The sequence below is a fragment of the Ceratotherium simum genome, chromosome 21 (assembly GCF_057802395.1).
Source record: "Ceratotherium simum simum isolate JZ-2026a chromosome 21, ASM5780239v1, whole genome shotgun sequence".
NCBI lineage: Eukaryota > Metazoa > Chordata > Mammalia > Perissodactyla > Rhinocerotidae > Ceratotherium > Ceratotherium simum.
The window spans coordinates 45,344,781-45,368,169 of NC_141920.1; the positions used below are offsets into that span (position 1 = coordinate 45,344,781).

Genomic DNA, 23,389 nt, shown 5'->3' on the forward strand with positions numbered 1-23,389 from the left:
CCCATCCCCAGATTACACAATTCCTTGTGCCTGTGGCAATATCCCCCTGAGCTAGTGTTCATTCCCTAACCCAATTAGTTCCAAATTGCCTTTCTCACTTTTATTTTTCCTGTTTACTCTAGAAAAAGTGATTTGAGTGTCTTTCCTGGTTAGTTGAATGAAAGACAGAGTATTCTGAGCTCCTGAACTTTCATTTCTGTATCTCCAAATGTTTGATGGAGGTAATTCGACCGGAGAATTCTCTACACACACTCCAGCCTGGACGAACTTACATATTTTTAAATCCCCCTTAGTACGAGGGACAGCCAACTACACGGGCATTGTAGGGAAGGTGCTCTGTGTGTCTGGGAAGATGTCAAGCTGAGCACAGGAATAAATGAATGATATGCCCAGGAAGCAAAAGTCTTCCAATCTTGTTGGGTGAAACAGCCCTTCTGTGGAAAGTAAGCCACCTATGAAGGCTTCCTATGTCCTCTGCCATGACCCTGTTGTCCCCAGATGCCGTTGGGGGTCATGTGGGAGGGTGTCGGCTAGGAGGTCACCCACAGGTTGGGGACACACTTGGACACTGTGGGTCCTCCCAGACCTAGGAGTGGAGAAACCTGTACAGAGGCTCCCTCCTTCCTCCTCACCTCCCTAGATGTCTGCAGCTAGATTCCCTGATGCGATCAGATTCCATGGAGACAGTCACCCAGACAGACACCTGGTTTCCAGGTGATTCTCTTTGAACAAGACCTTTTGTTTTCAGCCCTGCCACAAAGGCATCTCCTCCTTAGGGCTGTATCCACCATCCTAGCCAGCAGCCCTAGGGAGGCACCAGGAAGGAAGCCAGGGAAGCCGAGGAGGGAGGGGTGGGTGTGCCTGAGACCACTAGGTGTCCTCTCTAAATGAGCACCTTCTGCAGGGCTGTGGGCCCGTCCTGGTTCTAGGACAGTCAACCTCTTCAGCAGGTGAGGGCAGGAGGAGAACTGGAAGCAGGGGAATGGGGGAACCAGGGCTCTGACCTCAGGGGTAAGAGCAGGCTGATGCTCCCTGCAGAAGGCCAGGAGCCTCCTCCTGAGGTTGGCCAGGGACCCTCAGGCCGTGTCGTCTAGGGACAGTGCCAGCTGCCCCTCTTCCCTCAGCCACAGCAATGTGCTTGGTCCAGCACGATCGGCAGTGAAGTGTGAGCCCGGGCTAGAGTGGTGAGCCCGGCCACCCGTAGTGGGCCAAGAGCCTCTGGAGAGTCCCGTTCCAGGTCTTGAGCCTGGCGCGCAGGGGGATCCCCACAAGGGGGCAGAGGGAAACCCAGGAGGCCCGCGGGAAGAGGCCAGGCCGGCGGCTGGGCGCGCTCAGCCAAGCGCACTCCCGGCGCCTTCTGTCTGGGCAGAGGGTGGGGAGGGGGCTGAAGAGATCCTTGGTTTCTCCGAAAGTTTCGGGTGAATCCTTTTTCCTGGAGCTCCGTCTCTCCGCGGCGTGTGTTTCCCGAGAGGGGGCCTCCTGCGCCGCCCCCTTTCCCCTGGCACGGAACGATTGAAGGATTGCTCACGGGGCTCCCTCCCCAGCTCAGTCTCCTCCCCACGCGCCCCCTCTCCGCCCTGCTGGCCAGCGCCGGGCTGCATCCCCGGCACTGCCCCCCGCCCGTGCCCGAGCAGCCGCGCCGCTGCAGGCTTCGGGGAGCTGCGCCTGCCCGTGCTCCCGCTCGCTCCATGCTCCCGGCGCGCTCCGGCCCCGGCTCGGCTCCGGCTCCCCGCGCGCGGACCATGGAGTAGGCGGGCGGCCCCGCGACACGCTCCTGCAGCCGGCGAGGCCGGAGCCAGCCCGGGGTGGCTTCGCTAGCCGGCGGAGTTGGCCAGCGGCGGGCCCTCCTCCCGCCGGTCCTTCGCCGCTCCTCCTCCTCCTCCTCGGCCGCCGCCGCCCCCGCCTCCCGGCCGCCCCCGCCGCCCCCGCCGCGCCGCCGCCCGAGGCTGAGCGCGGACGCCGAGCGTGGGAGCCATGGCGCGCGAGGAGGAGAGGGACCCCGAGCGCCGGGAGGCGGCGGCGCGGGCCGGAGGCGAGGAGGCGGAGGAGGAGGAGGAGGAGGAGGAGGGGGAGGAGGGACTGAGCGATAGCGACGACGAGGACGAAGACGAGGAGACCGGCAGCGGCGAGGAAGAGGAAGAGGAGGCGGCGGCGGCGGCCGGGCTGGAGCGCAGCGAGGACGCGCGGCTGCAGCGCGCAGGGCTGCCTCCCGCCGCCGTCCCCGCCGCGGCCGCCCGCGACAGGAGCGGCCACCGCCCGCCGGGGCCCCCGCCGGTGCCGCTGCCCTGCCGCCCGAGGATGCCGTCGTCCGACGACGAGGACCGCGAGCGTCGCCGGAGCCGCCGGAGGGACCTTCTGCTGAGCCAGCTCTGCTTCCTGGCCTTGGTGGCGCTGCTGCTCTGGTCGCTGTCGAGCATGCAAGAGCATAATGGTGAGTGCTCGCTGCCTGCCCAGAGTGGGCGCTGCGGCTCCAGCAGCTCGGGGCTCCCCGGGCTGGGCGCGGGGCTAACAGGCTGGGGCGGGCGGGGGTGCCGCGGACGAGGACTCCCCCTGCCCCTCGGAGGGGCTCGGGCGGAGGGGTCCCTGAAGGCAAGGTCCGCGCGGTGGAGAAGCGGCCGGCACGCTGGGGCACCTGCTGCCCTGGGAACCCTTACCTGTGCCTGTTGGCTCTGCCCCTCTTACCCACGAGCTGGAGGGACTGGTGGTGGCGACGGTGGGGACTGACACCCTAAACAAGTCCCCCAAGGCTAGTAGTCAAGTTGTCTTAGTAAGATTCGGTACCTGTGCAGGTAACCGCCTGTACACTCTTTGGCTTGTTGAGGGCCTGAAGGGGGGCTGATTGGTGAACAAATAGTTGTCCACTGTTCTCCATATAGAACAGGCGGGATGGACCAGGTAGAAAACGCCATACCCGCCTTTCCAGAACAGGTGCTGGGAACTTCGGATAGGAAAAACGTGTTGGCCACCTGGCTAGGGTTTAGAAATGGATTTGTTCTCTCAAACTGACCACTCACTAGGAAGACTGATCCTTTTTGTGGACTTGCAACTCTGGAAGAAGTGATTTGGAGCGGAACGCCCATCCGCTATACACTGCTCTGACGGTGCCCTGCAGTGGGTCCGCCCTTCACCCCACGACTTTTGTCTTAGCTTTATCCTTGTCCTTTCTTGAGCCGAAATGGACCTTGTGGAGAAATGTGCTCAGAACAGTTGTCCACTGAAAATAGTTTGGACTCTGGGGTGCAGCTGCCTAAAAAACGGAGGAAAGACTTGGAAGAATAACAGTTGTAAAACGGTTTTATGTCCCGGCCATTCAAAGGCACGGTTCGTGGGAAAACAGCCATATAAACGGTTGTGAGAAAAAGCAGTTACAAGTATGTGCTTTGGTGTTAAGATAGATGTAACTCTAACACGAGGTGTTATGAAGTGTAGAATAAAGACATTTTGATAGTGATGGTAAAATATTTTTAAAGGTGCCATCAATTAAAAAAAGGGATCTCCCCCCAGTTGGCTGGTCTCCTGCTTTGTGGTAAAAGCAGATGGTTGGTCTTGGTTCAGGTCTTAGCAGACCTCTTGACAGACTTCATCATATATGGTAATATGAGAGAGTCCGTCCTGGTCTTCAGTGGAGCCGTGGAGACTCCATGGCTCTCTCCATCCTCCCTGAATCCCAGATTGTCTGGTACTGGGAACTGACATGAGGAAGGGGACCTCTCTCCAAGGGCAGAGTCAGACCTGCCAAATACCAGTTACTGACCAATTCTCACAAAGAGGATTTTCATTAACCCCGTTTCAATCTTCCCAATTTTTATGAGTGCAAAGCCAGTCTGTACTTGATACCACCTTTGGAAAGGGCCATTCCAAGTCTATTACGTGCGGGCCATTTCTCCTGCCTGTTGGGGCTCTATGAGTCATAGAGTTCCCACCACTTTCCAGGATATAAAAGACATTTTTCTGGGTGGAGAATATGACCCCTACAGTTAAGTCCATCAATGGCAGGGGGCTGCCTGGGCCCCGGGGAAGCTGGGATGTTCCGGGGGAGGGAGTATCAGACACTCTGCAAACTTGAATCCTGGTGATTAGAATGGCATTTTGAAATAGTTTGCCTAGGGGTGACATTTCTGTTCAGGTGTCGCTGACTCAGATTTAGTTCCGTAGCACAGCCCTTTCCTCCACGCCTTCCCATGAGCTCTCTGTCTCCTTCCTTCCATTCATATTCTCTTCCTCCCTCTCACTCCCTCTCCACCCCTCCCATGAATGTAGATCTTAAAGAAGACTCCCACCTTGGCAACTGAAGATGACAGTGGAAAGCCAACAGTGTTACGGGCGTGCCATCCAGCCTCCATTTATTTCCCCCCATATGGCATGCCAGCTGTAATTCTACCTCGAATCACCTTCCTTCCACTAAATGTTGATAATTTTATTACGTGATGCACAGCAATATTTTGTAACAAGATACAGATTTTTCAAGATAATTATTAGGATGTTAGTTAATGTGCATGAATCTGCAAATGATTATTTTGCTGGGGGTGGGGGTTGTCATTCAGCAACCTTAAGCATTGAATAGTGATTTTATGCTGGAAACCTGGGGGCTCCTCTACTCAAGGGTCCTTTCAGTACAGATAAAAAGTTTGAAATGTAGCCTCTTTAAAAGATGCTGCGACTTAGGCTTAATGATTCGCTTAAGGTCACCCAGCAATTGAGGAGTAGAGGAAAAAACCAACCAGAGGTGACCTGGCTCTTCGATCCCACCTCTGTTCCCTGGTATTCATGCCACCTTCTGGGTGTAGCTTTATAATATTTATATAACCTGGGGGTAGCTTCGTAATGATCAAAGGTAATGTTTTTATTTATTCACCTTGATAGCCATACAGTGATTAAGGGTAACTTCTCAGAAGCCTGTTTTCTAACACATATTGATTTTTCTTTTTTTTTACAAAAAGGACAGTTCTTTTACTAAACCAAAATAGAGATGTGTGGTAATTACGTTATATAATGTTATATAACATTTCTAATCATATGGAATCTGAGATCCCTTTCTTGATGTCTAACCAAACTCAGTATAGAGTATTTTCTGCTAAGATGGGACACAAGTGTTAAATTTAGATCAGGAAGGGTTAGTGCTGGAATCAAGGAAATGTTAATTCTCACAACAACAAAAGCAATAGTAACAACTAGACTTGGGTGGGCTCCCCAGTGGCAGGCGCTGTGCTAAGTGCCCTTCTTATGCATTGCCGTATTTAATCTGCAGACAGTCTTTGCAGATGTTGAGCCTCCAGCTGTGGAGGAGGAAGAGCCCTCGTTGCTCTATTTAGTTGTTGCTGATGAAAATCTCATTTTTGATCTCTGTTTTCAAAGCCAATTGAAATAAGGTGTGAGATTTGCTAACAAGAGTTTTCTTGTATTTTTTGCAGTGAGAATGGATTACTTTTGTATGTTTTAGATACAAAAGTAATCCATTACATGCATACATAGTGGCTTAAAAGTGTTTGATTTTTCTTTGAAGTAAGGAACTTGGTCATCTTTTTCCAGAAGTGATGTGGATGAAGCCCAGGAGTTCTAACTCAGGAGTAATTATAGACATCCCCTTTAGAAGGCTCATAGGGGGTTGAATAGTGAATAAGAAAAATTGTATGTATAAACTTTGAGCTGCTTTGTGTTCCAGTTAGTATTGCGGCATAACAGATCATCACAAAACTCAGTAGTGTAAAACAACCATTTTATTTTTTTGCTCCTGGATTTGGACAGGGCATAGTGGGGATGGCTTTTCTCTGCTCTGTTATGTCTGGGGCCTCAGCTGGAAAAACTGAAAGGCTGGGTGACTTGACAGCTGGGTCTGGAGTCATCTTCAGTGATGGAGGCAACATCACTCCCATGTCTCGAGTTGATGCCAGCTGTTGGCTGGACCCTCGGCTGGCCTGTCAACCAGAACACCTACCAGTGGCCTCTCCATATGGCTTCTCCATCTGCCTTGGTTTGAGCTTCCTCAGAGCATGGCAGCTGGGTTCCAAGAGAACAAGGTGGAAGTACACGGCATTTTTATGTCTTACTTCAGAAGTCGTGTGGTATCACTTCCACTATTTTCTCTTGGTTAGGGCAGTGACAGTTGTCAGCCCACGTTCAAGGAGAAGGGGCATAGATGATACCATTTACTCAATGGAGGAGTGTCAGGGTTCATTGTAAAGAGAGCACGTGCGATGGGAGATATTGTGGCCTTCTTTGGAAAACCAGGGATCCAAAGGGATAATAACTTAGGAGTGATTGTAGACATTTCCCAAGGTGGTAAATGGCATAGCTGTATATGCTTGGAATGTGTATATCTATATATATATATATACAGTGGTGTGTGTGTGTATATAAATGAACATATGTGTATATGTATGTGTACACACTCACATGCACACATGTAATTTCTGAAATACCTTCCAATCATGAAAACATTGCAGCTCACCTTAGCTGGTGTGGGGTCCAGTGGTGGTATTTGAAAAGAGGGCTGCAGTGGAGATCTGAGCAGCAAATTTCAGTTGCAGATCTGAGAACCCATCTTGAGCTTTGTGGCTTCCCATTCTTAGAGGACTATGACTACGACCTTTCGATCCCTCGTGTCGCTTACAGGGAGGCCTTCCCAGATTCTCCAGCTTTGTTGCCTCTCTGTGGCCCTTTCCATGTTTTACCACTCTGGCCTTTCTTCTCAAAAGGTGACACTTCTTCTGGCCCCAGACCTCTAGCACGTACTGGTCCCACTGTCACTAGTGCAGCTATTTAACCCTTCATCCTTCACTTCTGGGCCCAAGAACTCCCTGATGACACTAGGTCTCCCATTTTGTTCTCTGAACACATTTGTTTTCCCCTGATAGCATTTATCACAGCTGGCGATTTAGTATTTGTTTAGTTATGATTTGAGAAGCGTCTCCTCTTTGCCAGATTCCAAGCTCCAGGAGATCAGGGACCCTATGAACGTCCCTCACCTTTGTCGCATCCTCACCTTGCCCATAGTAGATGCTCACAAGATATTGGCTAAGTCAAGAGCTCTTTTGGTTTCTGGACGACAGTGCCTGTGATAAAAACTAACTACCGTGTATCAGGAGCCCACTGGCTGGCACACACTTTATTTTCATGGTTTATAATTCTGCCCCCAATCTAGCAAATTCCATCTTGTTACTCATTTTTTGTGGGCTAACACTGAGCTGCAGAAAGGTGAGTGTCTTGCCCAGTGCCACTTCATTAAGTGAGAGAATTTGAACCCAAGCCCGCCGGTGTCAGAGCTACGTGCCGCTGCCTTCTAGGAGGACGTGAATAGAAATGGGAATCACACTGCCTTTTTCAGTCAACTGGGGAGTAGAGGAGTAACAGAAGGTTGCTTTCATAGAAGCAGTATTTTAGAAACACATTGCTTTTCAACTTTTTCTATTTTCTGCCTAAACATATATAGATGTGTGTCTTTCCTCCTGGCTTTTCTTAGCTGCTCATCAACCCAGATTTTTCTCAAAGATTTCTTCCTCCACTTGCAAGCCTCGAATCCTTGTGGGAAATTTTTTTTTACCCCGGAGGGTTGGCAAAGCCAAAAGAATCGCAAAACCAGCCATTTGCTGAGAATTCCAAGGTCTGGTGGAAGTTGGCTGATAGGAGAGGATTTTGGCAACTCTATTTTTCTTTAAGGAGATTTCTTTTCCTTGAACAAAATAAGTTTTTTTGGGGAATAATAGTACACAGACTGTTATAATGGGAAAACTGAGATATGGGGAGTTCAGAAAACGTCCCGGAAGTTGCATAGCAAATGCGTGGTACTGCCAGGAGGGGAATTTGAGTTTTTTTGGTCTTTTCCTGCCTTCAGTTTTTGGAGAGCTTATTTGGCAATGATTTTTGTTTATCATTTGCAGTAGTTTCAAACATGGTGTTATCTTGTAGGATTTGAGAATTTGAAGTATTAAGAATTCGAGTGGAAGAAGGTTTTCTATGAGTGAAGTGGTGATGGGCTCCTTCCAGGCGGTTTTTTTTTTTTTTTTTTTAAAGATTTTATTTTTATTTATTTTTTCCCCCCAAAGCCCCAGTAGATAGTTGTGTGTCATAGCTGCACATCCTTCCAGTTGCTGTATGTGGGACGCGGCCTCAGCATGGCCGGAGAAGCAGCGCGTCGGTGCGAGCCCGGGATCCGAACCCGGGCCGCCAGCAGTGGAGCGCGCTCACCTAACCACCAAGCCACAGGGCCGGCCCCCAGGCGGTTTTAATTGAGTCATAATTTCTCAGACTTGGATGACGTCTTCCAGACTCTCCTATGGCTACAGGTCTCGTGGGGTCCACCTGCTCCTCATCCTCATCCCTGGGGGTGGTGTTGTTCCCCATTATTGCAAGCCCTCGGGACTTCACCATCCCTCATTTGTTTCCCCAATTCTGCCCTCACCTTTGTAAATGGTCCCTTATGAAACTCTCTTCAGTGGCGCCCCTTGAGTGAGTTCCTGCCTGACCCAACTGGTATAGGACACGGGGACCTTCGTTTGTTCATTCAGTAAATACGCGGCAGGCTTTTTGCTAGTTGCTGGGGTGACAGTGGTGTCTGAGATGGATACTCACAGTATTGTCCTCATGGTGCTCAGACTTTAGTGGGAAGAGAGGCATTGAACAACTAATTTTCAAGAATTATAAGAGATATGAGTGAGTGGTACAGCATGGCATGGAGGAGGTGTTGGTGGTCAGGGGAGGCTGGAACCTGGAAAACAAAAGGAGTTAGGTTCGTAAAGACTGGGGGACAAAAAGGCAAACTCATAGAAAAATGGGCAAAAGGTATGGGCAGACAGTTCACAAAAAAGCAGTTGCAAACGGCCAAATATTAGTCACAGGTAAAAATCCTTAGCATTAAGAGTAATCAGGGAAATCTAAATTTAAAAATGATGAAATACTGTTTTTCAGCATCAGATTGGTAAAAATGAAAACGTGATAATATCAAGTATTGGTAAAGGTGCAAGAGAGACAGCTCTTCTCTTTTACTGCAGGTGAGGATGTAAATTGGCCTTTTAATGAGATCGATGTGTAGAAAGGGGAGAGGTGGGATTAGAATGGCAATGCATGGATATTTGAGACTTGGATAGAAACTCATTTTACCTGGACCCATCTGTGACCTTGGAGCATGTTGGTGATGACCCTTTAAACTCTAGAGTTTAGATAGGTGGGAGTTTGAGGGGAAAGGCCTTGATCATTTTTGGAGCTGTCCAAACCAGTACAAGTTGCTTAATTAAATCATGAAGTCTAGCCATTATTCCTTGTTTGTCAGTCACTCTTTGTTTCTAGGAGAGGGTGAACAGATAAAGTAAGCATATCTGTGACCTAGTTTGGAGGAATTTCACATTTGCAACTTTGTGTTTTTCTCTTCCTTTTTTCCTTTGTGCTTCTGTGTTGTTTGACCTTAGCAAAAGTCATTCTCACTGTGAAACTCAGTGAAATGCCATGGAATCTGAACCTGGGGAGGACAGAAAGTAACAAGCGGATTTCTTGAGAAGGACTTGGACATAAGGACAGAGTGGGTGAGGAGGGGCATGGGCGACCAGGAGAAAGGGGGTGCCACAGGTTGACGTCAGGAAGTCAGTAGCACCACTTTTAAGAAAGAACGTGAAACACTCATTTTTGGACATTTTGACTTTGATTACTGGTAGGACATATAGATGGAATATAGCTGACTGTTGAAAGTCAAGTTTATAAGCAGTTGATGCAGATAGAGATCTGTGAGTAGTATACATGAGGGTGAAAATTGTATCTTTGGTTAGCTCCATGGGCCTCAATCTTCTCTGCACATTGTAATCACTGGGGAACTTGAAACCTTACTCCTGTCTGGGTCCGACCCCGGGACTTGTTGATGTAATGTTCCAGGGTGTAGCCTGGGCATTGGGATTTTTTTTAAGTGAGACAGATGGCTCCAATGAGCAGCCAAGACTGGGCACCGCTGGGTTAGATCAGTGGTCAGTATTTACCTTATCACAGCCATGTCATTGCTCTTTGTAGCTGAGCTGTGAAATACCCTGGGCTTAATTTTTCTGTCCTGAGCATAAATTAATACTTGTCTGTTTAGTTTTCTAAGCCTTTACCACTAATGGAAGCCTAGCGTTTCCTCCTCTTGCCTTCATCTGCTCTTCATATGTATAGTGCCGTTAGAAATTCTACCCAGTACTCTTTTTGAAGAAGTGTTTACCAGATTCTTCTGGCCTGTTCTAGTCTGGACAGGTTGCTCATTAAGTCTGCCGTCCCGCTGACATCTTGAGATCTCCCTTCAGCTTCATCCTGCGTGGTTTTTTTTTTCCCAGCTCTCCTCACATTGAAAACCCTGTTTCCTGAAACCTGTGTATGTGTCTCTCTTGGTTTATTCCTTCATTTGTGGTACACATTTTTTGGGGATCACACACTCTAGATGGGGATGGAAATAACAAAACAGGTTTGAGATGCTGTGTGTTTGAAAATATATTCATTCTACCCCCACGCTTAGAAGACAGTTAGGCTGAGTCAAGAATTTCAGTTAGAACACATTTTTCTCAGAATTTTGAAGGCATTGCTCTGTTGTCTTCTAGCTTCTGGTGTCACCTCTGAGAAGTCTGATACTCTCCTAGTTTTTAATTTTTTTGTATGAAACCTGCTCTTTCCCTCTAAGACCATGTGTGCTCTTTGCTTCACTCCTCATGTTCAGTCGTATCACAATTACATGACTGGTGTGACTCTGTTTTCATGCATTTTTCTGGCGACTCACCTGGTTCTTCTAGTCTGAAAGCTTATGTCCTTTAGATCTGGGAACTCGTCTTAGGATGCTCCATCCTGAGTTCTCTCTCCTTCTGGATTGTCTATTATTTGGGTGTTTGACTTCCTGGATTGATCTGATTTTCTTATCTCTTCTCTCCTATTACTTCTCATCCTTTTGCTCTAATTTCTGTAGATTTTCATACCCGTGTCTTCCAGTTCTTTTACTGAGCCTTTAATTTCTGCTGTCATATTTTTAATTTCCAAGAGCTCTTTTTGCTTCTGGAAGTTATTTTTAGTAGCATCCTGTTCTGCTTCATCAATACAGTATCATCTTTTCTATCCCTGAGTTTATTAATAGTGTCTTTCAAATTTCCTTTTCTTTGAATGGACTCTGTTTCTCCAAGTTGCTGTTGTCTATTTTTTGTTTTGTTTTTCATATTATGTGCTTTCTTCGAATGTCAGGTGATCCTTGGCATCTACTCATATTTAAGTGAGGCCATTAAAAAGATGATTGGAAACTGCAAGGAGAAGGGTCTGTTGGTTGTGTCTCTGTAAGGGGCCCTGACTCGGCCATGTCACTGGGCAGTGCTGCATGACTCTAGTTTTAGATCTTTATCAGGGAGTGGTCAGATTTCCCAGGAAAAGGTCACCCAGTGTCCTGTCCTGAGGGAAAAGACCTGGTTACTTCTGGGAATCCATTGGGAAAGGAGGCTGGGGTGGAGGGGCATTGATTCAGCAGAAGCACTCTCCTGGACTGAAGGAGTTGTCTCAAGAACAACTGAGAACGAAAGAGCTGAACAATTTATTTTGATACATTGCAGGACCATCCCAAGTTATTTAAGTTCTCCTCCCTCTCTTCCTCCCTCCCTTCCTGCCTTCCTCCTTTCTCTCTTTTAACTTCTGTACCCAGGAAACTGGTAAGAGTTGTTGCCTCCTGGGAGGGCTAATGGTCAGAAGTATGGGGAAGGCATAGTTTTCACCATACCTTTTGTGTGTGTGTGTGAGGAAGATTGGCCCTGGGCTAACGTCTGTGCCCATCTTCCTCTACTTTATATGTGGGATGCCTGCCACAGCATGGCTTGATAAGTGATGTGTAGGTTTGTGCCTGGGATCCGAGCCCGCAAACCCCAGGTCACTGACGTGGAGTGTGTGAACTTAACCGCTACACCACTGGGCCGGCCCCCATCTCCTTTTTTTTAATTGAAGTTTTTATTGAGGTAGTTGTAGATTCACATGCAGTTATAAGAAATAATACAGAGATTCCTTGTACATTTTCCCCAGTTTCTTCTGATGGTAATATTTTGCAAAACTCTGGTATCATATCATAACCAAGGTAGTGACATTGATCAATCCACAAACCTTATTTAGATTTCCCCACATTTGTTCTCGTGTGTATGTGTGTGTGCATGTGTGTGTATTAAGTTCTGTACAATTTTGTCACCTGTGTAGTTCCTATAACTACCACAGTCAAAACATGGGATGGATCCAACATCACGAGGATAACATGTGTGGCCTTTTATAACCAAGCACACCCCATGTACCTTTTGGTGTAAAAGGAACAGTCAAGTAACTCCTATCACCTATTCCAAAAGTAAAATTAATTAAAAATTATAACTTTGAGAATTAAGGGAAATTCCACCAATAACATTACTCTACATAAAAGACTACTTGATAGTTGGGGGCGGGGAAATGAGCATAAGGTCAGTCTATGTTAGTGAGATTAGGACATAGGGAGTTTTCTCAGTCATTGCAGTTTTTTTACTTTCAGGTATGGTAACTTGAGCTAAGTGCCAGATAGAGGCTATGCATGGCTGGTTAGCAGTTTCTTTGATGAATAATTTCTTCTGTCATTTGCACAATATTTCTGAATGAATGCTTAGTGAAAATAGTTTATTCAAGTCTTTTGCTCATTCAAGCAGTTTAGCCGTGCTTCTTGCAATGTTACTTTCACCGTTATTCGTCTCCTAGAGCATTGAGATGGAGGAGGTCTTAGGGACCATTGTCTTTTTTTTTTTTTTCTTTTGTGAGGAAGATTAGCCCTGAGCTAACATCTGTTGCTAATCCTCCTCTATTTGCTGAGGAAGACTGGCCCTGGGCTAACATCTGTGCCCATCTTCTTCTACTTTATATGTGGGACGCCGCCACAGCATGGCTTGATAAGCGGTGCGTAGGTCTGTGCCTGGTATCTGAACCTGTGAACCCCCGGCTGCCGAAGCGGAGCACGCACTTCATCACTACACCACCGGTCTGGCCCTGGGACCATTGTATATTAACATCTGATTTTATGTTTGAGGAAACTGATGGGAAAGAGAATTTGAAGTGGGGCCAGAACCCAGTTCTCTGACTCCGTGCTTAGTAAATACTTAAGGAAAAAACAGCAGAAAGTTAAAGTTAGAAATACATTTAATGCAAACAGACTCTTGGTGAGATTATTTCAAATTCTGAAATGTTTCTGAAGTGCTGGAATCTTGCTGGGAATTATTTGGCATGCAGTGTGGTCACTAAATGGGGAAAACTAGGGAATTTCAGGGTGAGCTACTTCTTGTAGCAAACAAGAGATTTGTTTATTCAGAAATACTGGTTCTTAGGACACTCTTAGCTTGCTTTAGGAGAGAGTTGATATCATCGGTTCACCTTTTACCTGGGTAGTCACCTCATATAACTATTAGAATGGTAGTTTTGAAAATGAATGCCCGTTAATTTTTCTGATTAGGAGTCTTTGAGCTTACAAGATTTCCACTTTTTTCTTAAATCTCTGGTGTTGCAATTGTGGGCTATGATCTGAACATCACTTCCAAAGAAAGAAAAGTTTCCTGGGATCTTAACCCAGACTTTGAAAACCTGGTGGTAATGACCCTCTGAGTGGGATTTCATGGTTTGGTTGTTTGAAATCACAAGTGTTTGTTGGGGTATGTGCAGAAAGAAAACTCATTGCACTTACTTTCAATAAATCTGGGCATGAGGACAGGTCGATTCCAGTATTTTCCAGCATTGTGGTATATTTCCTCCCTTGTATATTTCAAAATTGATATCATACCTTATATAATGTCTTGGATTCCTCTTAAATAAAATTTTAAATTAGCATATAGTAAAATTGACTGACAATTGGGATACATAACAGAAATATCAGCCCCCCAAAACTTCCTCAAACTATTCCTTTGTTGTCACACCCTCCCTCTTCTCTAACTCCTGATCTGTTCTCTGTCACTATAGTTTTGTCTTTTTGAGAATGTCATACAAATGGAATCCTATGGTATGTAATCTTTTGACACTGGCTTCTTTGAATCAGTGTAATGCCTCTCAGATTCATCTAAGTCATTGCATGTATCAGTAGTTCATTCCTTTATATGGCTAAGTAGTATTCCTTATACAGATGTGCAACAGCTTGTTTATCCATTTACCTGTTGAAGAACATTTGGTTTGTTTTTAGTTTTGGTAATTATGAATAGAGCTGCTGTAAACATTCAGATCTAGGGTTTTTCATTTCTTTTTCTTGCCTTATTGCACTGGCTAAGACTTGCAGTACAGTGTTGAGTTTGAGTGGACATCCTTGCCTTATCCCTGATCTTAGGGGGAAAGCCTTCAGTCCCTTACTATTAAATATGATGTTTGCTGAAGGTTTTCGTAGATGTCCTTTATCAGTTGAGGAAGTTGAGAAAGTTTTCACGTACTGCTAGTTTGCTGAGAATTTTTATCAGAGGTGGATACTGCAGTTTGTTAGATGCCTTTTCTGCATCAATTGATACGATCCCATGGTTTTTCTTCTTTGGACAGTTAATATGGTGGATTACATGGATTGAGTTTTGAATATGGAATCAGCCTTGCATACCCTGGGTAAGCCCCACTTGATCATGGTGTGTTTTTCATTTGGTATTTTCCTGGATTTGAATTGGTCATATTTTGTTGAGAACTTCTGCGTCTATGATCACCCAGAGTATTGGTCGTAGTTTCTTTTCTTGTGCTATCTTTGTCTGGTTTTGCTGGCCCCGTAAAAAGAATTGGGAAGTATTCTTTTCTATTTTTTGGAAGAGATTGTGCAGAATTGGTGGATTCTGCTTTTTAACTTATCATAAACATTTCTCCATGGCATCAAACTTAAAAATAATTTTTAATGTCTGCATAATAATATTATTAAAAATCGCAATATTTTTCTTGGTGTTATGACAAGTGACATACACTGAACACTTAGCATGCTTGAGGCACTTTTCTAAGTGCTTTATCTGTATTGACTCCTGTAATCCCTGAAACATTTGATGGAGGAGGTACCAGTATTGTCTCCATTTTACATGCAAAGAAAAATAAGACACAAGAGTTTAAGTAACTTGCTCAAGCTCACAAAGTTTCTATGTGGCCAAGTAGGATGTAAACTCAGGCTATCTAATTCCAGATCCAAGGTCTTAACTATTACATCGTATCCTCTGATTATACTGTAATTTATTTATTCAGGCCTCTATTTGGGATATTTAGGTTTTTCTAAATATCCTCACTGTGATGACTGTTCTTGTACTAAGTCCTTGATAATCTCTGACAGTTCCTTTAGGTTGGATTCCTAGAAGTGTTATTTTGGTATCAAAGTGCATACCCATTATAAAGACTACGACATACTGCCATATAACTTTCCAAGAATTTGAAAAAATTAGAAATTCCAACAGCAGTGTTTGAGAGTGCGCAATTCAGTGTTCTCTGCCAGAACTGAATGATTATTTTACATATTTTATTCAGTTTGATTGCAGAGAGATGGTATCTCATTGCTTTAGTTTGCCTTTCTTTTTTACTGGTGAAGCTTAAAATTTTAAATGTTTATTGGCCATTTATGTTTCTTTCCTTGTGAGGAAAATTTGTTCACGTCCATTGTCCTTTTTTTAAAAATGAGATAACAGTGTTTTTCTTAATGATTTTTAAGAGCTCTTTATATATTCTCTATATAAATAATCTTTTATCCCATTTCAGAAGTTTTGCCTGTTTTTTTTGGCATACAGAAGATTTTCCTGTTTATCTAGTCAAAACTATATCTCTTTTCTCTTGTATTTTTTTCAGTTTTATTCTTAGATCTAGGATCTCAATCATATATTTATTCCACATAGTACTTTATGTCTTTTTTACCCTATTTTTATGGTTTAATTTTTTTAAAATTTTACTTCATTTGGAATTTATTTTAGCATAAGATGAAGATTTAACTGAAACAGATTAACAAGCTTAACAGTTAAATTGTTAAATTGACGGATATTGAATAATCTTCCCTTACCCACACACTTGTGGTACCACCTTTATTCTATGCTTATTCTCTTATGTACTACAAGCAGCTTTTGTGATGTCTGCTTGTTCTTTTTACCCATTAATTAATCATTGTAGTTTATTAGCATGTTAATTATCTGATAGGGCAAGACTCCTCTCCTCTTGTTTTGGGAAAAAAAAATCATTTGCTGTTATCACTCATTTAACCTTCCAGGTGAGCTTTAGAATCGCTGTTAAATTTTGGCCAAATGCCTCTGGGTTTTGACAAATCTATAAATAATTTGTGGAAAAATGGCATGTTACAGCATTGATTCTTCTCATTCATAGTGTACTTCTTCATTTGATCAAGATTTTTAAAAAATCTGTCAAGATTCATGATTGTTTCCTTATTTCTTTCTTACATTTATTTGTGAAAGTTATTCCGGTATTAATTATTTATTGTTGCTATTGTTTCATTCTTTATATATTTTTAAAAAATACTTCTTTGTAATTTATTCTTAACTTTATTCTTACATTTTAAACTATATGAGTAATAATAAAAACAAATTTGTTATACAAACCAATACCTTGTATTTTCCAAGAATTTGCTGTTATAGGGAATTTTTAGATTCATGCTGTAGTTGAATAGTTTTTTCACTATTGGCTGTTGGTTAAGTTATAACTTTTCATTATGCTATGAAAGTCTCCTTTTATTTCTTTTTCCAAGAGCTTTTTAAAAGACAGATCAGCTACGGGTGTTGTATGTGGTCAAATGCCTTATTAACATTCATTGAAGTATTTAATGTAACATAATGTAAATACAAACTCATATTAAGCTGCTCCTGAAGTAAACCCTAGATAGTCATGATATATTTTTTCTTTTAATATGATGTTGGATTTGATTTTGTTTGTATTTTCTATAGAATTTTTGCTTTTGTAGTCATGATGGATATTGACATGTAGCTTCTTTGCCAGGTTTTGGTGTTAGCATTACACTAACTTTACAAAGCAAATAGATGATTTCCGTGTTCTTCGACATTCTAGAATATTTTATGAAGTATGGGAATGATCTATAATTTTAAAATTTGAAAGAACACTTCTAGTACAGCCTGGCCTGCAGTCTTCTTGAAGGTAATTTTGGACAAACTTTTCAGTTTCTTCCATTGCTACTTTTCTGTGTAGGTAATTTGTTTTCCCAGATAAGTGTCAATTTCATAGATATTTTTTAAATAAACAAAATTACGCATTTCATTTTTAAATTTTGATTTTTTAAATGAACAAAATTATGCATTTCATTTTTAAATTTTAACTTGTTCTGTAATTGTGATTATTACTAACTTAAGTGTTTCTCTTCTTTTCTTGATCGAATCTGATTGTGTTTGGTTTATTGTATTATTTTTGGAAGGTCCATCTCTTATGTATCTTCATCAGTTTTACTTTTTCCCCTATTTTCTGAATCATCGATTACAGCTTTAATGGTTCTTTAATATCCGTTCTTAATTCCCTTGTTTTCTTTTCTAATATCTTACATTAAGTGCTTTATTCATATTTTTGTATATTTTCTTACCAATGATGCATTTGCCTTTGAGGGCAGCTTTAGATTCATAGTTTTATAATGTCCTGCAGTCATTATTGTACTTTCCAAACAGTCCTGTAATTGTAGTTTTATTTTTTTCTGCAATTAATTATTTAGGAGAGTGATTTTTGATTTCTAAGCTGTCAGGGTGCTTTTATGTGTATATTTTTAAACATTAATTTCTAATTTTCTTTCCTTTTATCTGGAGAATATGACCTTTGATTGTGGTTTTTCATTTGTTTTGGTCGTTTTTCTTGGAACACAAACTGTCTTCCATGTCTCTCATCATTTCCCATTTTTATTGTTTCCTCGTCATTCTACAGGAGCCTCTGAATTATTTTTCTACTCAATGATTTTATTTTCAGCACTTTGGCTCTGGTCTACTGCCTTTTATTCTATTTAGGTTTTGTTCATGCATTTCTGTTTTTTTTTAACCATTTCATATCTTGTCCGCCTCCATATTAGCTAGCTCCATTGCAATCTTAGCCTTTCTGTCCATTTTTAATTTTTCTTTTGTGTAACCCATGTCTCCTTACATGCCATTGAGATTACAAAATAGATTCTTTCTAAAATTTACTTCTACTTCCTGTAATAAATTATTTTTGGAAGTATAGTATTATTCTTTTTTATGATACAGAGAATTTTTGGAGTTTTCTTGAATTATCCACCTTTGAAAGAGAAGACCCAGGTGGTGAGTGTGCCTGTGAACAGACCCTCCCCTCCCTGCAGAGCACTCACCTTGCCACATTGTGTCAGGTTGCTATTAGTGTATCTTCAGCTGAAGGTCTGGTTGGTGTTCATGGTGCTTTGCCAAATTCCCTGTGTTTATGTTGATTTTTCTAGGGTGACTCAGCTTGCCAGAGACGGGATCTCCTTCTCCTGCTGCTTGGTAGTTTGAATATTTAGGTGGAGCTTTATTCATACAATTTCAGTCAGTTGCTGTTTCTTCCTAGTTCTTCATCTAGAGACAGTGCATGAAAATCTATCACCCCAGTTTGTATCCCTCCCTTGGTTCTTTCCATCTCTCCTCTTTTCTCTTATTCTCCTGAAGGAAATATACCCCCATCCATCCACTCTTTTCCCTGGTTGAGATGTATTTCCAGGAATTGGGGTCTCGGAATGGAGGGATATAGAAAGACGTATTTATGGGGTTTGGGGTGCCCTTGAAAGCGGTTCCTTGCAGCAACAGCCTCGTGTTTCTGAAATAGGAGTTCACAGCTGGGGATCAGTGTGCCCTTCCATGGTCCACCTGTCATGTCCCATTCTTGTGTTTCAGGGACTCATGCACACTCAGCATCTTCTTATGTGTTTCTGTATTTCTTTCCATGGGGATGCATGAGAGGGTGAATCACATGCCATTGGCTAATTACCATAGTATCCTGGAATGCCTGTTCAGATTTTAGCTTGAAATTGTTAGTTTGTTAGAAAGAAGAAGACATTTAATTCTTGAGTAGAGGGGTTCAGGAACAGCTAAATCTATCTAATGTTAACCAGCCAGTCACTGTGTTCTCCAGGTTCACTCCCTCACATGTTTTGCCTTGCTTAATTATCTCCACAGAGCCATGGATTAGGTACTGTTATCCTCATTTGAGTCAAAGTGACTTGCCCAAAGTCTCACAGGTCGACAGTGGTAGTTTGCACTGTGTTAAACATCTCCGAGGAAAGAGATTACGGAACATTTCCTGCCAGCGAGTTCAACAAGAAGCTACTGCAGTGTGTAGGCAGAATAATGTCCCCCTCCCTGTCAAAGACGTCCATATCCTAATCCCTGGAACCTATGAATTTGTTATGTTACATGGCAAGGGGGAGTTCAGGTTGCGGATGGAATGAAGGTTGCTAATCAGCTGACTTCGAGATGGGGAGATCATCCTGGATTCTCCAAGTGGACCCGTTGTAATCACAGGGGTCCTAATGAGTGAAAGAAGGAGGCAGGAGGGGCAAAGTCAGGGAAAGTGATGTGATGCTGGAAGCAGAGGGAGGAGTGATATGATTACTGGCTTTGAAGGTGGAGGGGGCCATGAGCCAAGGAATGTGGGCAGCCTCCAGGAGCTGGAAAAGGTCAGGAAAGAGATTCTCCCCTGGAGCCTCCAGAAGGAACACAGCCTTGCTGACACTTTCAGTTTATCCCAGTGGATTTCTGACTTCTAGAACTGTAAGATTTTGATCTGTTTTAAGCCACTAAGTTTGTGGGAACTTATTAGTAGCAATAGGAAACTGATACACTCAGCATATCAAATATTGGTCATGTCTGACTCTGAAAAGCAGGAACAGGAAGTCCTGGAGTGATCGACTGTGTGTACATCACACAGGCATTTGTACGAGCAGTTACTGTGTCATTACTGATGTGCCATATGTTTATTTGCTCTCTGTGTTGCTGTTACCCTCCCCCCACGAGAACGCCAGCTCCCAGGAAGCAGAACTTCATCTGCTGCGTTCACTACCTTATGCCCGGTGCCTGGTATGGAGGAGCAGCCCAGTAAATATCTGCTGGACTTTTCCTTTTTGCCCAGATGACATTGTACCAACTAAGTGGAACCCAGTTTGGATCCTTGGTGGAATACTGCCAACTACATAAGTAGTAACAGAAATAAAAAGAAAGAAGAAATTGAGTTAAAATTATGCCACCCTCCAAGATCAAATATTAATTTTCAGTGTTCTTTCTAGTGTTTGGTCATATGCATAAATAGTTTTTATATAGGTAGTAAATATTCCTTATACACTGAATGATCCTCTCATAAAACAAGATAGGTGGTCACCATAAAAAAAATACAACATTGTATATTGCATTTTTCACTAATAAATATGATCTTCCATGTTGCATTTTTGTGCTTTAACATATTTTAAATAAAGATAACTGTCAGTTTTTTATAATTTCCATTTCACAGGCTGGTTGGCATTCCTTTGAATATATAGGATATTCCACTGAATACCTAGAATATATATAGTGAATATATAATTAATTATATTTGTTGGTTACTTAAAATGTTATAGGTTATTTAAAGTATTTTATTACTGTTAAACAGCTTTGTACGTGAGTCTGTTACAAGGCACTATACGTCTCTAGTTAGTACTGCTTGTATGATCCAGTAGGTCTGCACTAACTGGTAGAGCTGCTGACAATGCCTGTGCGGTTGTAGGGCTTCCACATGTCTCTCTGTAGAGCTCTGTACTCTGGCTTCCCTGCCTTAGAGTGTTTTGAATGGCTTTTTAATTTTTGTTTAGCTTATTCATAAGGCATTCTGTGCCTGGCATCAAGTGTCCCCACCTTGTCTTTTCAACCTCAGATTGCACTTCTGCTTAAAGTTGTTCCTCATCAGAAATCCCCAGAAGTGGACGCAAAAGCAGAGTGTTAATGGGACAGTGATGGCAAAGAAGAAATACCAACTTGGAAAACAAATCAAGAGGGTTATGAGCATCAGGCAGGCATCTCCTTAAAATAGGTTACATGATGACCTTCACTTTTTTAGATAGATGTTTTGTTTTCCTTATCTTCTCTTCTTGACAGTGCTTTGGTTTGCCTACACGCTGACTGTGCCTCTGATGACAAAATAAGAAGGGAAAACAAAATTTTAACCGTTGACTCAGTTTTGTAAGAGCAGTGAGACGTCTGGGGGTGGAGGAGGATATCTCGGCAGGCTCCCTCTGGTCATACGAGCCAGCAGTGTGACCTGAGTTACAGACCGCAGCCTGTGCCTGGGAGGAGAAGGATGTCCACTCCGAGGCAGATCTGGACAGTTGTTTTGCCTAAGATGGCAAGAAGATCATCTTTGGATCTCAAGCCAAGAAAACCATAAATGGACATGTCTTGTCCTGCCTGGGAAGGGATGCTCCTGAAGGCTTCTGGGGTGCCATGGTGTCTCTTGGTGGCTCTTTCACCTTGGTGTTTGTTTTTTCAATGATTTTTGAGTCCATTGGGAAGTAGGGTAGGAAGGAAGAAGGAGGGAGGAGAGAGAAGAGCTATGCTGGCCTGGGAGCGCTCTCTTCCGATGAACCTTCTGAGTGTCAGCACAGGATCAGGGTTTATTTTAGGAGACACCAGGAATAAAATCTGTTATGTTGATATTGTGCAGGACTGATCTGTATTGTTCTGCCACGAAGGACAGTAAAACGTCACAATCCTGCATCTTTATGGTTTCTGCCATGGAAACATTCATGGACAGGAAACTTGGCTCATATTGTACATAAGAGGAGTCCTGGGCAGCAAGTCTGGAGACGGTGGTTCTAATCCCACTCCTGCTACTAACCTGCACGTTTACTTTTGTTCTCAGTTTACTCATCTGTAAAATGTGAGCACTTATGCTAAATTGTCTTTACATTGGTAACACTAAATCTCTCTGATTTTATCGTTAATTTAAATCACTAGCTTCCTGGAAGATGTTGGAAATATGCTTTCTTCTAAGGCTAATTTACAGCCAGACCAATATAGTTTTGCTTCTGAGCACATCCTGAATCATTATTCACTTTTATCTCATGAGAATTAGTCTTGTAAAAGTGATTTTCTATTGGTTTCACAGAGCCATTTGGATTGCACAGCTAGATGAGTTTCTTCTGCATGTCATAAATTTTTGCTTGTAGTAGAAGCCAGGGATTTTCAAAGTGAGATCCTTGCGTAAGTAACATTAGTATCACCTGGCTCGCCCTGTGAGCTTACTAGACGTGCAAAATCATGGGCCCCACCCCAACCTAATCTTTGGGGACAGGAGCGAGGAAATGTTATTCTCACAAGAGAACATGTGGGAGAAGTTTGAGAAGCACGGCTACAGCCGTGGCAGCAGACAGGTGCATGATTCTGCCCTCTGCACATGAACAAACCCCAAGTGTATGGTTTGCTCCTTAAGTGACTGTATTTCCAACACACCTGATGGGCTGTATTTGAAATGCCAAGCTAGAGACCCTTCTGTGTTCATGAAGCTACTGCTGCTCTGTCGAGGGCCTAACAGTGTTGAGAGGGGAGTGCAGATCTTGGGGTAGAAAGAGGATGGACTTCCTTTCCTTATGGGATGGCATTCATCCTCCTTTCTGCCTCAGGCTTGGCTCCTCTCGGTGTCCCAGGAATGGCACCTGTGCCATTCAGAGGGAGCTGCAGGTGCGTGAGAGCATCAGGAGGGCATTGGCATGCTGCACAAAAAGAGCCAGTGGACAGGGGTTGTTTCTGTAAGGACTGTGAGAGGAGCAACATCGCGATATCCCTGCCATTTCTTTGGCCCTGTTTATTTTGATGTTTGGCCCTGGGCTTTGGTTCCCAGTCCTCTGGTGCCGAGGCCTCCAGCTGGTAGGGTGCTCTCAGGGGGCTCTTCCTTGAACTTAGAAGAGGTCCAGCAGATCTCATTATTGGTCATTTGTGGAAGAGTTAACCACAGCGCTGTGAATACAGACATTTATTAGTGTGGGTGCCATGCCACACACACGCGTGCGCGCGCGCACCCGTTATAATTGTCCCTCCCCAGTAGAGGGTGTTGTGAGGTTTCTCTGTTTATCTAGCCTTAGCTGGCGCTTGGAATTTGGTGGGACAGTGTGGGAGTTCGCGGAGTTGTTTCCTCACTGTAAACTCGCTCACACTGAGTTAAGTGCTGCTGAGCAGAGAATGTCCCTACTTTTTTGACTATTTTCTACGAAAGGAATACTTATTTGTATTCATTTCTTACATCCTCTATTATCCTTTAAACCTCAACAACCATTTGTACACCAGCTCTGCCCTACGTGCAGACATCCAGCCTAGTGGTGAATCGGGCCGGGACCCTGGCTTGGAGCTGCAGTTGCTGAGAGGAAGGGCTGCCTTTTGAAAATTTGCATAAAGGTGCTGTCCCCTCGCCTTACCTATCTGTGCACCCATGGCAGAGGTTGGGGGGTTATACTCTCTCCATTCTGTACAGAGGTGCTGTG

The 23,389-nt window shown here is 43.7% G+C and overlaps 1 protein-coding gene across 1 annotated transcript in view; it reads left to right on the forward strand.

Annotated features, from left to right (window-relative positions):
- Nucleotides 1-1,970: 1,970 nt before the first annotated feature.
- Nucleotides 1,971-23,389, forward strand: part of SLC24A3 (solute carrier family 24 member 3) — a 471,543-nt gene continuing 450,124 nt past the window's right edge. The window contains exon 1 of the mRNA XM_004433710.3: nt 1,971-2,431. Within this exon, the coding sequence (XP_004433767.2) occupies nt 1,975-2,431 (457 nt within the window). The 5' untranslated portion in view covers nt 1,971-1,974. The remainder of the gene's footprint in view (nt 2,432-23,389) is intronic.